Source organism: Leuciscus leuciscus, assembly GCF_965113295.1.
Source record: "Leuciscus leuciscus genome assembly, chromosome: 5".
NCBI lineage: Eukaryota > Metazoa > Chordata > Actinopteri > Cypriniformes > Leuciscidae > Leuciscus > Leuciscus leuciscus.
Window position 1 is genome coordinate 53,114,273 of NC_138729.1, and position 15,645 is coordinate 53,129,917.

Sequence of the window (15,645 nt, forward strand, 5' to 3'; positions counted from 1 at the left end):
ACTTAATTTTCCGCAATTCCAAGTTTATATCTCACAATTCTGAGTTCATTTTCCGCAATACTAAGTTTATTTCTCACAATTCTGAGTTAATTTCCCGCAATTCTGAGTTAATTTCCCGCAATTCTGAGTTAATTTCCCGCAATTCCGAGATAATTTCCCTGCAATTCCGAGTTTATATCACGCAATTCTGATTTTATTTCCTGCAATTCGGACTTAATTTCCAGCATTTCCGAGTTTATATCTAACAATTCCAGGTTAAATTCCCGCAATTCCGACTTTATTTCCCACAATTCCAAGTTTATATCTCACAATTTAGATTTTTTTACACAATTCCAAGTTAATATCTCACAATTCTGACTTAATTTTCCGCAATTCCGAGTTTAAATCTCACAATTCCGAGTTCAATTCCTGCAATTCTGACTTTATTTCCCACAATTCCAAGTTTATATCTAACAATTCGGAGTTAATTTCCCGCAATTCGGAGTTAATTTCCCACAATTCTGAGTTCATTTCCCGCAATTCGGACTTAATTTCCAGCAATTCCGAGTTTATATCTTACAATTCCAGGTTAAATTCCCGCAATTCCGACTTTATTTCCCACAATTCCAAGTTTATATCTCATGTAATGGGAGATTTTTGATTTTCATTACTTACTTTGATTTTCATTAACATACACAGGATTGACTTCTATGTGTGCTGCTGACCATGTGATATAATGATTGATGTGGAACTTCTGTGAGGCAGGAGAAGAGGGGGAGACGCCGAGGCCCTGACCCCTAAGGTCAAAGGGTGTCCAATTTAGGACTTGCAGGCTGTAAGTTAAGCTAAACTAAAGTTCAGTGTATAATAGGATCACTGGTGGAGTGTCTTATCCATCTATGGAGTGTTTAGAGAACCTTGAAGATAACAGTATAAAGACTGGCCTGCCTCTCTCTCCTGGTCGCACTTGTTCCACAGACTGTACTTGTGACTTCTGTGTGGCAACTGGGCCTTCTTGCAAGAATAAATTACTTTTTAATGATCATTTGATTCCAGACTGTCTCTTACGCCAAAGATGATTGTTTAGTGAATTAAATTGCCACAACACTCACAATTTAGATTTTATTTTACGCAATTCCGAGTTTTGTACCTCAACAATTCCGAGTTAATTTCCCGCAATTCCGACTTTATTTCCCACAATTCCAAGTTTATATCTCACAATTTAGTTTTTTTACACAATTCCAAGTTAATATCTCACAATTCTGACTTAATTTTCCGCAATTCCGAGTTTAAATCTCACAATTCCGAGTTAAATTCCTGCAATTCTGACTTTATTTCCCACAATTCCAATTTATATCTCACAATTTAGATTTTATTTTACGCAATTCCGAGTTTATATCTCACAATTCGGACTGAATTTCCAGCAATTCCAAGTTTATATCTCATAATTCCGAGTTCAATTTCAACAATTTCAAGTTTATGTCTCACAATTCTATGTTTATATCTCATAATTCCGAGTTCAATTTCAACAATTTCAAGTTTATGTCTCACAATTCTGACATCTTTTTTTATGGCGGAAGCAATTTTCAATAGAAAACACTCTGGATAAAGTCCCTGCATTATTTCCGGCTGAATACTGCATTAGAACAGGAAGGAAACACACACTACAAACACTCACACACCTTTGCTGGTGATCTGTGAACCTTTTATCATCAAAGACGATGCGATCTCTCAGAGACACGATCTCATCGTAGCCGGGCAGGAAAATCAACACCGCGCCTGAGGATGACAACACTTGTAAATAAAGCTTGTAAAAAAAGTCCTGATTATTTACTCTCCCCGACGTCATCCAAGATGTTCATGTCTTTCTTTCTTCAGTCGAAAAAATATTGTTTTTGAGGAAAACATCCCTCATTTCCTCCATATAGTGTCTTCAATGGGGTCCAACGGGCTGAAGGTCCAGATGTGAGTTTCAGTGCAGCTTCAAAGTCTCGACACGATCCAGTCGAGGAATAAGAGTCTCATCTAGACAAACCAGCCCACAGTTTATAACAAAAATAAACATTTATATACTTTTTAACCACAAATGCTTGTCTAACACTAGCTGTGATGCGACACACATTACGTAATCAGGTTAAAAGGTCACGTGTGCTCCGGCTCATAAATGTAGGATAGGAAGAAAAACTCCATCTCGTTTTCTCCTCCAACTTCAGAATCGTCCGACATCGTTGTTTTACCTTTTATTTAAATTTTTTTGCAAATGGCGTTTGACTTTACACGGCTTTATAAACACTGGGTTGGTTTTTACGCCTACGACACGCGTGACCTTTCAACCTGATTACGTAATGTGTGGCGCATCACAGCTAGTGTTAGACCAGCATGTGTGGTTAAAAAGTATATAAATGTTTATTTTTGTTATAAACTGTGGGCTGGTTTGTCTAGATGAGACTCTTATTCCTCGACTGGATCGTGTCGAGACTTTGAAGCTGCACTGAAACTCACATCTGGACCTTCAGCCCGTTGGACCCCATTGAAGTCACTATATGGAGAAAATGAGGGATGTTTTCCTCAAAAACCTTCATTTATCTTCATGAACATCTTAATTCTGAAGTGACGAATCCTCTAGTTGAGCTAACGGCCTCACCCTCGTCAGAGCTCTGGCAGATGTTGAAGAGCAGATGCAGGACGAGGTCCAGGTCGACCTTCTCGTCGTCGAAGCTGTGATGATACGCTTTGAGAAGCTCCTGGTCCTCAGAGCTCAGATCAGATGTGGAGGACTGAACCAGAGACGCCTCGTCCAGACGACCCGCTTCAACACCCCATCTGCACACACACACACACACACACGTCTGGTTTACTACCTTCGTGGGGACTCTCCATAGACGTAATGGTTTTTATATTGTACAAACTGTATATTCTGTCCTCATACACAAACCCTACCCATTACACACACACACACACACACACACACACACACACACACACACACACACACACACAGTGCACTGTATCGTCTCTGGAGTGTTTGGAAGGTAAGTGAAGCACAGCTCTTACATGTGGGACTCCAGCAGATCTACGGCCTCGGGTTGCTTGAAGCGCTTCGCCCAGTCCAGAGCCGTCCTGAAGTATTACAGTTTCTGTCAGTAATTTGAATTTTCACTATGATTTCAATTTATAAGTTATAATCAGTTTGTTGTGTTTTTTGGTCATTTTTATTCGTTTGTTTGTTTGTTTTAAATTTGTAAAATAACAAATATATTATTTGTTTAAAATAATATTAATATATTAGTTTTATTCATTCTTATTTATTTGTTTTAGTTTATATGTAATTTTCTGGCTAAAAAAATTAAATAAGTGAATATTTGCCAGTGAGCTCAGAAGATGTATCTTGATTTAAGAATGTTCAGATATTTGTGCTGGAAAGCAACACTAATATTGCATAATTTAATGCCATGACTTTATGAATGTAAGATTTTCTGCTCTGATTTAAGACCTGCAGAAACTAAACTAAGATGAGAAGAGCCACATGGCCAACTAGCTGTTTTTTTTATATTTTATATTAGTAGTATTTTTGGTATACTATTATAATTTCGTTAATATTTTGAAAAAAAAAGAAATTTTTATATGAACTGTTTTCACTATAATTTTTGATAAAGTTTTTGTAATTTTGTTGTGTGTTTTTGTCACACAAAAAAATTGTGTCTATTTTTTTTAACTCATTTTTGTTTATTAGTAGTGCTATCAAATCGATTAATCATATACAACTGCATCTAACACCAAAGTTTGTTTATATAATATGTGTGTCTATATATATTATATTTATGTATGAATATATGCGATATATATGCAAGTATATATATATATACACACACATATATTAAAATATATAAATATAATATTATATGTAGACTCGCATATATTATATAAACAAACATAATATGTCAGATGTGATTAATCGATTTGACAGCACTTTAATATTTAGTTTTAGTACTTCAGTAATAAAGTTGTTTTGTTTATTGTTTAGTTTTGGTGAACAAATATGAGTTTTAAGGGATGAAATGATTGACTACAGGAGGACTTATATGTAATATATGTATATTTATAGCGGTATGTGTGTGCTCACCAGCCGTTGGAGGCTCTGATGTTGACGTTTGCACCCATGCTGAGCAGTTGCTCCATCTGACTGAGAAACCCTCGGCCCGAGGACACCATCAGGGCGGTGGCGCTCGTCTCGCTGTGCCTATAATCCACTGAGAGAGCACCAACACACACGTGAGTAACACACACTGCACGCGCTTCAGCTCAGAGAGCACCAACACACACACGTGAAGAACACACACCGGGCTTCAGCTCAGAGAGCGCTTGAGTGTGTGTGCACTGAAAAACATGCTTTTCTTACTCAGTATTTTTGTCTTGTTTACAGTCCAAATGTCTAAAAATTCTCAAATCAAGACGCATTTACTAGATGAGTGAAATTACATAAGAAATTGTTTTCTGGGGGAAAAATCTAAATTAAGTGAGGTCTGTTTATTCAAGATTTTACAACATACAAAAAAACAAAGGAGAACTGAAACAGTACAGTGTACAACAAAACCCCAACACAACCCAACCCTCTACCCATCTCAAAAAAAAAAAAAAAAAAAAAAAAAAGACAACACTTGTAAAGATTATTAGAAAAGGATACATAAATACACATACATAGACATAAAATAGATTAAAAAAAACATATATAGATAAAAATAATTTTGGGACTGTATTCTCTACTTGATTTTTTCAACAAATGTCAAGAAGGGTTGCCAGATTGCATAAAATCTCTGGACAGACCCTTGAAGAGAGTATCTTATTTTCTCTAGTTTAAGATACTGCATAATCTCCTTAATCCAATGAGAAAAAGTGGGAGGAAGAGAGTCTTTCCATTTAAACAATATTAATCTTCTGGCAAGAAGTGTGCAAAAGGCCACCATTTTACAATTATAGCTGCTCAGGTGCATGTTCTGTGGTGTAACACCAAATAAAGCAAGAAAAGGAGATGGTTCTACTGGGACTCCTATTGTTTCTGAAAATGCGTCAAAAATCAATTTCCAAAAGTTATACAAACTTGGGCATGTCCAGAACATGTGTAAAAGGCTAGCAGGAGCTTGCCTACATCTATCACAAATAGGATCTAGTTCTGGTCTGAATTTAGATAACCTAACCTTCGACCAATGGAGCCGGTGTACCACCTTAAATTGTACAACCACATGACGTTGACAAATAGATGATGAATAGATCCGTTTAATAATTTTCTGCCACATTGTCTCTGAAATTCGTTCGTTCAAATCTTTCTCCCATTCATTTTTTAGGTAATCTAAATCTGTCAGGCAATGCTGAATGAGGAGATTATAAATTCTACCAATGGCTTGTTTTGGATGTAAAAACATACTCTTAATTCAAACAGAAACATGATTATTTTTCTGACCCCATTGACAGATAATTTTTCTTGTTTTAAGCAAAAACTCACTTAATTTAGATTTCCCCCCCCCCCCAGATAACAAGACATAATTTCTTATGTCATAATTCAAGTAAGAAAAGCATGTTTTGCTGTGTGAGTGTGTGTGCGCCTTCATTACCACTGATGTTCTCGTTCAGGATGAGATTGAAGAGCTGTGTGAAGGCGTCAGCGTCTTGGTTCAAGAAAATGTTTGAGATGCAGGCGTCCATTTCCCTGAGGAGCCACGGCTCTAACGTGGCCACGTCCTTCTCGCTCTGAGGACACAGAGAAAAGAGACGCTCTCACATTTAAAACGGAGAGAAGAATGTCGCGATAGGGCAAAAAATATCGTATCATGTTGGCTTTACTACTTTGCAAGCGCCTGAGAAGCCCTGTAGCGAGGAGCAGAGAGTTCACTCAGAGCTGAGAATATAGTTCCCAGTGTGTGTACGGTTAGAAGATGCTTTGTCTCATGTGACCTTTTCGTGTGACTATACAAATCACAATATGTAAATAGGAAAATGCTGGCGTTATTTTGTCACTTATTGGGAGCAGTATGCTAGCTGGAGCCATTTACCTCCAGTGTTTGTGCTAAGCTAGGCTAGCGGTGGGTGTGTCAGACAGAGTTACGGCACGCACGGAGATGAGAAGGGTGTGTGTGGACTTATCTAACTCTGGGGGATACGGGGAATAAGATAAAGTCCCAAAGAGTCGGCATGTTCCTTTAAGCGACATACATTGCGGTATATAAAACATATCATGACAAAAATAAACACCGGTATTCGGTATGAACCGGTATAGCGCCCAGCACTGATATAGGACTGACACTGAGTGATGATGTGAGAGAGAGCATAAGGAGAGACCGTCTGACTGAAGACACTGTCTCCGCCATCATCCAGGAGGTCGTTCTCCTGTAGGACACAAGATGGCGTCTTCTCCCGGGCCGGTTCTGGTTCCGGGTCGTCCTGATGGGATTCACACCACTCCGTCAGAGATGACTGCTGCCGCTCCTCTGAAGGGGAAACACACACGCCCTGACTTCAGTACGCTAATCATTTTTGTTTGGCAAAATGTTTTTGTTTTTTGCCTTTGTCTTGCTTAGATGAGTACATTTAATTTAATATTCAACAATGTTATTGATCTCCTGCATTGACAGCATTATATGAGAACTGAACTGAGCTGGACGATGACATCACTGTTTACTCCAGAGCGGCTATATATATATATAAATGAACAACAAAACTGAGCCATCACTGAACTTACTTAAGCTGGACTGTGACGCTATTTTCTTCTAGAAACAAACTTTGTTGCATTATTCTCCTGTTATCTCTGTAAAGCTGCTTTGAAACAATATATATATATACATGTCTAAAGCTCTATATAAATAAAGGTGGCTTGACTTTAAGTGCATTATTTAACTATGACTGTTCATTTAGACTACTGGTCAAAGGTTTGAAATAATTAATGTTTTTGAAAGACGTGCTCAACAAAGCTGCATTTATCTGATCAAAAATACAGAAAAACAGTGAAATATTATTATAATGTAAATCATCTGTTTTCTATGTGAATATCTAGTAAAGTGTAATTTATTCCTGTGAATTTTCAGCATCATTACTCCAGTCTTCAGTGTCACATGATCCTTCAGAAATCATTCTAATATGATGATTTGACGCTCAAGAAACATTTATGATACCGTGAAACATTTATGAAACATTTATTTATGAAACATTTATGATCTCGTGGTTCCATCACAGAAAGCCACAAAATCACTTTCCAGAACATTCTCATTCACAGTTCTATGCTGGTGGAACGCTCTCCCCACCCTCATCCGGAATGCAGAATCCCTGACAACATTCAAAAAACAGCTGAAAACCCATCTCTTCCGTGAGCACTTAACCTTATAGAGAAAAAAAAAAAAAAAAAAAAAATTCCTTTCCCTTTGTAACATCACTTATCAGGCTTATGCTACTCTGAATAATACCTGAACTTCGTATTTTGAGCACTTCCTGCGTTGTTGTTGCTTTTGCCTCTTTATGATGACTCGCTGAATTTAGTCCTAATTTGTAAGTCGCTTTGGATAAAGGCGTCTGCTAAATGACTAAATGTAAATGTAAAATGTAAATGTATGATTATTATCAGTGTTGAAAACAGGTCATATTTTTGTGGAAACAGTCAAACATTTTATTTTTCAGGATTCTTTGATGAATAGAAAAGTTCAAAAGAACAGCATTTATTTGAAATAGATTCTTTTGTAACATTATAAATGTCTTTACTGTCACTTTTGATCAATTTAATGCGTCCTTGATGAATAAAAGTATCAATTTCTAATAGTAGTGAATCAATGTTTCCATAAAAATAACTGTTTTCAACACTGATAATAATCATAAATGTTTCTTGATCATCAAATCATCATATTAGAATGATTTCTGAAGGATCATGTGACACTGAAGACTGGAGTAATGATGCTGAAAATGTACAGGAATAAATTACACTTTACTATATATTCACATAGAAAACAGCTCTTTTAAATTATAATATTTCCAATTTTTACTGTATTTTTGATCAAATTAACGCAGCTTTGATGAGCAGAAGAGACTCAGACGGTCGAGCGCTGCTGTATTTGAGCTGTTAGCGTCACCTTTCTGCGCCTCCTTCTTGTATTTGATCATGTCTTTGTTGGTGTATCCGGTGGTCCGCAGGATATCCTCCAGAAAGAGTTGCTTGACCTCGTATGGACAACCTTCGACTTCAAAGAAAAGTCAACGTTATTATTCAGAACATCACATTATCACATTAACATGCATGTTTGGTGTTTATCAGGGTCCTGCTCCAATCAGAGTTAAGGTTATTCATTTGAATTGAGGTGGCACAGAAGTGTTATTAAAATGCACATTTAAGGAAGTATCAAAATAAAGAAAATTATAGAACTGATATACAGTCAAACCAAACATTATTCAGACACCAGATGTTCTACTAGTGTGATCAGGACACTATAGCTCATTTATGTAAGTGAGGAGAGCAAAATAAAGTAAACTGTGAGATATTATACCCAAATATTCTTCATTCAGGGACTACCAGTGACATTTATAAACATTTGGGACCAAAAATGATTGGGACACTTTGAGCTGATCATGTTTTGCTGAAGTGTTTTGTCTTTAATTGCTAATGCTCTTTTTACACACAGACTGAACACAATGATGCATTGCTTGGTGATTGGTTGAGCTAAACTGGTATTATCTAATTGTGTAGTTAAATTTAACAGCTGACAGATATTCAACATAATTCATGTGTGAGACAGTCTAACAGAAGGACGGACAAAACCAGTCAAATATCAACTGAGTTCTGCTCATATTTTATTACCATTTTCTAAACTATAGCGAATAAACTGTGATAATGTGAGAGATGGTGTCTGAATACATTTTGGTTTGACTGTAAGTGTATTTTTCCCAGCGTGAATAAACCCGTGAATGTGTTTCCTACTGTGAATAACGGGACACGCGCCGAAGTATCTGATGAACAGACTGACGTCCAGCGTGGCGCTAGACAGGATTAGCTTTAGCGACGGCATCTTCTGAAGCATGTCCTTCATCTTTGTGAGTAAGAAGTCCGTCAGTCCGTCTCGCTCGTGCACCTCGTCCTACAGGAGCAGAAATCAGGAGGATAAGGGTCTGGAATCGGATACTTGAGGTCGGGAATTAAATACTTGAGAATCGAATACTTGAGGTCGGGAATCGAATACTTGAGGTCGGGAATCGAATACTTGAGGTCGGGAATCGAATACTTGAGGTCGAGAATCGAATACTTGAGGTCGGGAATCGAATACTTGAGGTCGGGAATCGTATACTTGAGGTCGGGAATCGTATACTTGAGGTCGGGAATCGAATACTTGAGGTCGGGAATCGAATATTTGAGAATCGAATACTTGAGGTCGGGAATCGAATACTTGAGGTCGGGAATCGAATATTTGAGAATGGAATACTTGAGGTCGGGAATCGGATACTTGAGGTCGGGAATCGGATACTTGAGGTCGGGAATCGAATACTTGAGGTCGGGAATCGAATACTTGAGGTCGGGAATCGAATACTTGAGGTCGGGAATCGAATACTTGAGGTCGGGAATCGGATACTTGAGGTCGGGAATCGGATACTTGAGGTCGGGAATCGGATACTTGAGGTCGGGAATCGGATACTTGAGGTCGGGAATCGGATACTTGAGGTCGGGAATCGAATACTTGAGGTCAGGAATCGAAAACTTGAGGTCGGGAATCGAATATTTGAGAATCGAATACTTGAGGTCGGGAATCGATTATTTGAGAATTGAATACTTGAGTTCGGGAATCGTATACTTGAGGTCGGGAATCGAATATTTGAGAATCGTATACTTGAGGTCGGGAATCGTATACTTGAGGTCGGGAATCGGATACTTGAGGTCGGGAATCGGATACTTGAGGTCGGGAATCGGATACTTGAGGTCGGGAATCGGATACTTGAGGTCGGGAATCGGATACTTGAGATCAGGAATCGGATACTTGTAATAAAATAAAAATTTTGTGAGCATTTCATTATAACTTTAAACTAGGGCTGCACACGAAATGATCGAAATATCGCAACCGTATGTATCGCAACGGCTTGCAATAACTGCGGTCACGAACGAAAGACAAAGAGAAAATCACTCACTCTCTTGGCTGAATAACTTTTGTAGCTTTAATAAGAATCAGGATATATTTCATTCATACAGTGAAAACTAATCAGTGTTTTATTTTTACATTTGATTATTCAGTTTGTGTTGTTAATAACTCTAATGTAGGATAACCTGACCCCTGAACCCCGAGGTTTACATTGATGTTAAAATAACACTTCTTATATACAGTAAAACACTGATGTTCACTTTCAGAAGTTTAGGGATGTTTTACTGTCACAAAAAGATTGTGAAACACGTACGTAGGTTATATAATTTTAAGATATTTTAAAGATAATTTCAGTTTATTTTAAACACTTTAAACATTATCGTATCGCATATCACATTATTTAATGAGTTATCGCATTTTTCTTTAATATCATGCAGCTCTACTTTAAACAATTCAAGCGTGAAACGTTTTTTTTTTACCTAAAACCAGGAGAAAACAATAAGAAATTATATTACATAAGAAAAAATTCTCAAAGTCTCACCACAATGACGTGCGTGACCATAGACATCGCGTCGTCTCCGGCCATTAGCGTCCTTAGCAGAACTCCACTCGTGCAGAACGTCAACAGGGTTTTAGGAGAAACTCTGAGGAGAAGCACATACCCAGAATGCATCAGCACATTTGCAGTCATTTAGATGGAGACGATTCAGGTCATTGTACTCAAACAATTCGCCTATGGACCCTTTTTACGCCAACGTCACAATTACGTCACGGCGTTAGCTGGAGGCAAAACAAAGGGAAAACTGGAGGCGGATAACACAAATCAGCACAGATTCTGGTACATAAATGTTGTCTTGTTGTGTTGGGTGCAAGAATCGACGTACCACACAAGTCGTGTAATGTTACGTGGCCATTCAGCATAGTTATAGGCATCTAAAGATTTATACGCGCTCAGTTTCGCTTTATGCTCGGTTACTGTACACACACACACACACAAGCTCTTGAAGCTCCGCCCCCTGTGCCGGGAGCAGCAGCTCATTTGCATTTAAAGGGACAAACACAAAAAACGGTGAAACTCAAAAAGTGAAAGTTTTAACATGCTATAAAAAATATCTGTGGGGTATTTTGATCCAAAACTTCACTCATACACACTTGTGTTGAGTAGTTAAGAAAGAATCCTGATTATTAACTCGACATCCTTGCCTCATTTAGTATTTGCGGTTCTATGAATAAGATCTGATTGGTTATACATACGATTTGTGACACACTCCTCCTAACTTAGATGGATAGTATGCAAATGGAAAAAACAGCAGTGTTGTGTGTGGTGTTGTGTAGTTGTTCACCTGCTCTCCAGGCGTATCTGATAGCCCACGGTCTGTCCGATCTTCTCGCCGCGCTCGGCCGCCACACGCTCCGCCACCGCGATCGTCGCTAATCTCCTGGGCTGAGTGCAAAAGATCCGGCAGGGAATCCCATTCCCACTGCAGTCGTCCAGGAGGAACTGGGGGATCTGGGAGAGGAACACAGAAGCGGGTCAAGCTCAGACCGATTTTTCTTGAGTGAAGCCCTGAAAGAGTGTTTAATCCAGAACATTTTAGCTGACTAAATATGTTTGTGAATGGCTGCAGAAAATTAATAACATCGGAAGCTAAGCTGACTATTGCAGTATTAACTCTTATGTGCAAATTTAACAAAATTACACAGAAAGTTAAAGGAGACTCTTGGCAGATTATTGTTGAAGCAAAAAAAAGTTTAAAAAGTGAAACCAAAACAACGCTGAAGTGAAAAAGTTTAAAAAAGTTAACTTAAACCTGTTGCCTTGGCTTTTGGCTAGCTTAGTTGGGGACATCTAATATTCAACAATATTATTGATCTGCCTTACTTAAGGTGGACGATGACGTTATTTTCTTCTAGAAACAAATTTTGTTGTACTATTTTCATGTTATCACTGTGACGCTGCTTTCATACAATCTGTATTGTAGAAGTGTTTTACAGTCCTGACCTGTGTGGTTTTGCCGGACCCGGTCTCCCCCAGGACCAGCACCACCTGGTTCTCCCTGATGGTTTGGACCAGTTCCTCCTGACGCGCATAAACGGGCAACGATCTCCGGAAGCAATCGAGTTCAGACGGGCCTCGGATGTGAGGAACCTGAGGAATCCCGTGACTGAGACGCCCACTGGTCCTGCTTTTACTGTCTAGAGGAAAGAACCAGCAGGAGAAGATCATATCAGGGAAACGAGAGAGTTTTCTGATCAAATAAATGCAGCTTTGATGCACTACAAAAAAATGCTTTTCTTACTTAGTATTTTTGTCTTGTTTCCAGTCCAAATATCTAAACATTCTTAAATCAAGATTTCTTTCCCCATTGGAAGATAATTTTGCTTGTTTTAACCAAAAACTCACTTCATTTTTGTTTTTTGGAAAACAAATAAATTTCTTGGAAATTATATCTTTTACTCATCTAGTAAATGCTTCTTGATTAATTTGTTTTTTAAATGATACTAAGTAAGAAAAGCATGTTTTGCAGTGTGACCAGAAGAGACTTGAAAAAAATCTTAATTATTCCAAACTTTGATGCTTTGTTCAAGGCTGTACCTTGTATAATACCAGCACAAACCACCCATTATTACTGGAATACATCAGATTATTCTTCATAATCCTTTTGATGAATAAAAGTATTGATTTCTTTTATTCTACCACCCAAAAAAAGTTTATTCTTACTGACCCCAAACTTTTGAACGGTAGTGTTTAATGTTACAAAAGCTTTTTATTTCAGATTAATGCTGTTGTTTTGAACTTTCTAACTATCAAAGACTCCTGAAAAAAAATATATACACAACTGTAAAAATTACACACAATTATACACAAATTATACACGACTGGAGTTGATCACAGGAATAAATTACATTTTAAAATATATTAAAATAGAAAAGAGTCATTTTAAATTGTAATTGTAATAATATTTCACAACATAACAGTTTTTTTTTTTTTTATCAAATAAATGCAGCCTTGGTGAGCAGAAGAGACTTCTATTAACAACATTAGTGAGGAAAAAGAACATAGTTTTGAGTGTGTAGCAGAAGAGAAGGCAAGCTCTGGGAAAAACTAATTGGATCTTTAACGAACCGCACTTTCGCTTTACCCATTTAAACTGCCGTGTCAATCATCTGGTCACAGACAACATCCTGTGTAACATCCTCCACATTTACTTTCCTATTGTATCGAAGAGAAATAAAGCAGCATGTTGATTCTCTGATGTCCCCAGAGTGTGTGTGTGTGTGTGTGTGTGTGTGTGTGTGTGTGTGTGTGAAGTTTTAGCTGAAAATACCACACAGATATTTTTATATAGCATGTTAAAATTGTCACTTTTTGAGGGTGAGCAAAAACACACCGTTTTGTGTGAGTTCCTTTAAATGGAAATGAGCTGCTGCTCCCGGCACAGGGGGCGGAGCTTCGAGAGCTCGTGTCCTTTTACCTCACACACACAGACACTGAACATTTAAAAAACGTTTAGCCTTTTATGTTCAAACCGGAGTCAGACAAAGATGGAGAGACTCTAGAAGAAGTGACAACATGTAGAAGCAACAGGACATTTCTGAATGGTTAGTTGATGCATTTATGTATCTGATGTGTAGTTATCTTCTAGTCATTGATTAGCATATTCTGTCATGATAATCTATAAATCGTGTTCCCGGCGGTGGAGTTTATGTAAATTTTAGGGTTTGTGATGTCACTAACCCGGGAGGAATGTGGTGTAGTCTCTACCAGCCGTTTGTTGTAGTCCTTAAAAAGCGATTTCTTTAAAAGCAAATATCTCCCTTTGCTTTGAACTTTGAGTGTTGTAACTTTGCAGATGTTGTTTATGATCAAACAGCAACATTACACACTAACTACAGTTAGAAAAGTCAAATCATAATCAACCACCCCTTTAACCTGTGGTAACCGGGTGAGACTCACCACTGTCGGGAGAGGCGAGGACGGCTCTCTCGGTGCGAGGCTGGAGCTCACTGCGCTCTTTACTGGTGATGGGGAACCTCTGCAGAAGGTTCTGGACCATGTGTTTGGAGTTGTGTGTGAGACTACAGGTCATGATGGACCGAGCCGACTCCGTGCCGTCCTTCTTCCTCACCGTCAGACATCGACTCGAGCCTTTCCTGCAAACAACAGATCAGAAGAACTCAAAGTCCTTCTTGTACGGCAGTGTATGAACAATGTGGGCAGGGCTTGATTGTGTCTGAGGGGAGTTGATTGGATGGTTGTGGTTTGCTATTGGTGGATCTCGTGTGAGTGACAGGTTGCCCCGCCCACATCATCAGAGAAGAGAAGAGATGTCGTAATCATCAATAACTTTGTAGTCAAGTCTGCCAGCATTAGATGTAATGCTCGTTCACTAGAGCCTGCATGTGTAATAATACATAAATGTCAGTTCTGCATGAGTTTGTTTGATATGCGAGTCGACTCACCCTCTGCTTTTGGAGATGTAGCCCAGCGACTGAGCAAGCCGATGAACGAACGCTCTCTCAGAATTTGTCAATGAAGAAGGGAAATCCAGCTCTATGAGACAAAACAACAATTTTTAAAACATTAAAGTCCCCCTGTGTTGTAAATCCAGCTTTTAATGTTGTTTATGTGTCTATGTGGTGTTTTTAATCTGCTTTAAGACAAACCATGTGTAAGTTCATAAGTCGACACCATTGCTGAGTATTTTCTCCTTAAAACTGCAGTGAACCAAAGACAGTCTCAAACACACGCTTTGAAATCGCTGGTGTTTCTGACGTCACAAACTACCTTGTAACCAATCAGATCAACGTGTGATCGTCAACCAGTGGATCTCTGAGCTGAGTGAGTGAGTGGAGGCGGGGCTCATTTGCATATTCATAGAACCGCGCATACTAAATGAGGCAAGGGTGTCGAGTTACATTCAAGATATTTAAAGGTAAGTCATTGGTGATCAAAGATGAGTTTTAAGGGATGAAATTATTGACTACAGGGGGACTTATAATAAGTATAATAAAACCATATGATAAATAAAATTAATTAACCACTTGTCCTTCTTGATCTGAGTGCGGCCTTTGATACCATCTCGCATAATAACGCATTGACAGGTTAGCTTCCGTTGGGTTTACTGTCATATAATAATAATAATAATAATAATAATAATTCATTACATATCGCTCTGGTCGTTCAACTTAAACATTTCCGATCTAAAGTCCCCACCGGTGTTCCTCAGGGTTCTGTCTTGGGCCCTCTTCTATTCATTATTTACTTGCTTCCACTTGGTTATATTTTTAGGAAATATGACATCCTCACTAGACCAAACTCCTCTGTAAACTTCAGTTGGTGTTTCTGCACTTTTTGAGTAAAAAAAAAGTTCACTCAAGCTTAATCGCCTCAAACAATGTAAACACAAAACCTGTGCTAATCGAAAGAAAACAAGTTGACAAAAAGATTGAATCCCATATTTGCCAATAACATAATATAACCAGAGATTTGTAAGCAATTTTGAAAGGAACCACCAATTAAAGGGTTTTCAGCGTAAAAAAGAGCTTGTTTTAGCCGAAGGAACTC

General features: G+C 38.2%; 1 protein-coding gene across 5 annotated transcripts in view; it reads right to left on the reverse strand.

Annotated features, from left to right (window-relative positions):
* ythdc2 (YTH domain containing 2) overlaps window positions 1-15,645 on the reverse strand; it is a 44,647-nt gene that overhangs the window by 27,741 nt on the left and 1,261 nt on the right. For all 5 annotated transcript variants that reach the window (XR_014206334.1, XM_082171207.1, XM_082171206.1 and 2 more), the window contains exons 3-15: window positions 14,541-14,631; window positions 14,035-14,231; window positions 12,079-12,272; window positions 11,420-11,586; window positions 10,618-10,720; window positions 8,930-9,086; window positions 8,088-8,195; window positions 6,313-6,461; window positions 5,589-5,724; window positions 4,103-4,229; window positions 3,034-3,099; window positions 2,624-2,802; window positions 1,662-1,758 (exon numbers count right to left, since the gene is read on the reverse strand). Coding sequence is in view for 4 of the 5 variants with exons in the window: in XM_082171207.1 (XP_082027333.1) it covers window positions 1,662-1,758; window positions 2,624-2,802; window positions 3,034-3,099; window positions 4,103-4,229; window positions 5,589-5,724; window positions 6,313-6,461; window positions 8,088-8,195; window positions 8,930-9,086; window positions 10,618-10,720; window positions 11,420-11,586; window positions 12,079-12,272; window positions 14,035-14,231; window positions 14,541-14,631 (1,771 nt within the window). In the remaining variant the exon portion in view is untranslated. The remainder of the gene's footprint in view (window positions 1-1,661; window positions 1,759-2,623; window positions 2,803-3,033; window positions 3,100-4,102; window positions 4,230-5,588; window positions 5,725-6,312; window positions 6,462-8,087; window positions 8,196-8,929; window positions 9,087-10,617; window positions 10,721-11,419; window positions 11,587-12,078; window positions 12,273-14,034; window positions 14,232-14,540; window positions 14,632-15,645) is intronic.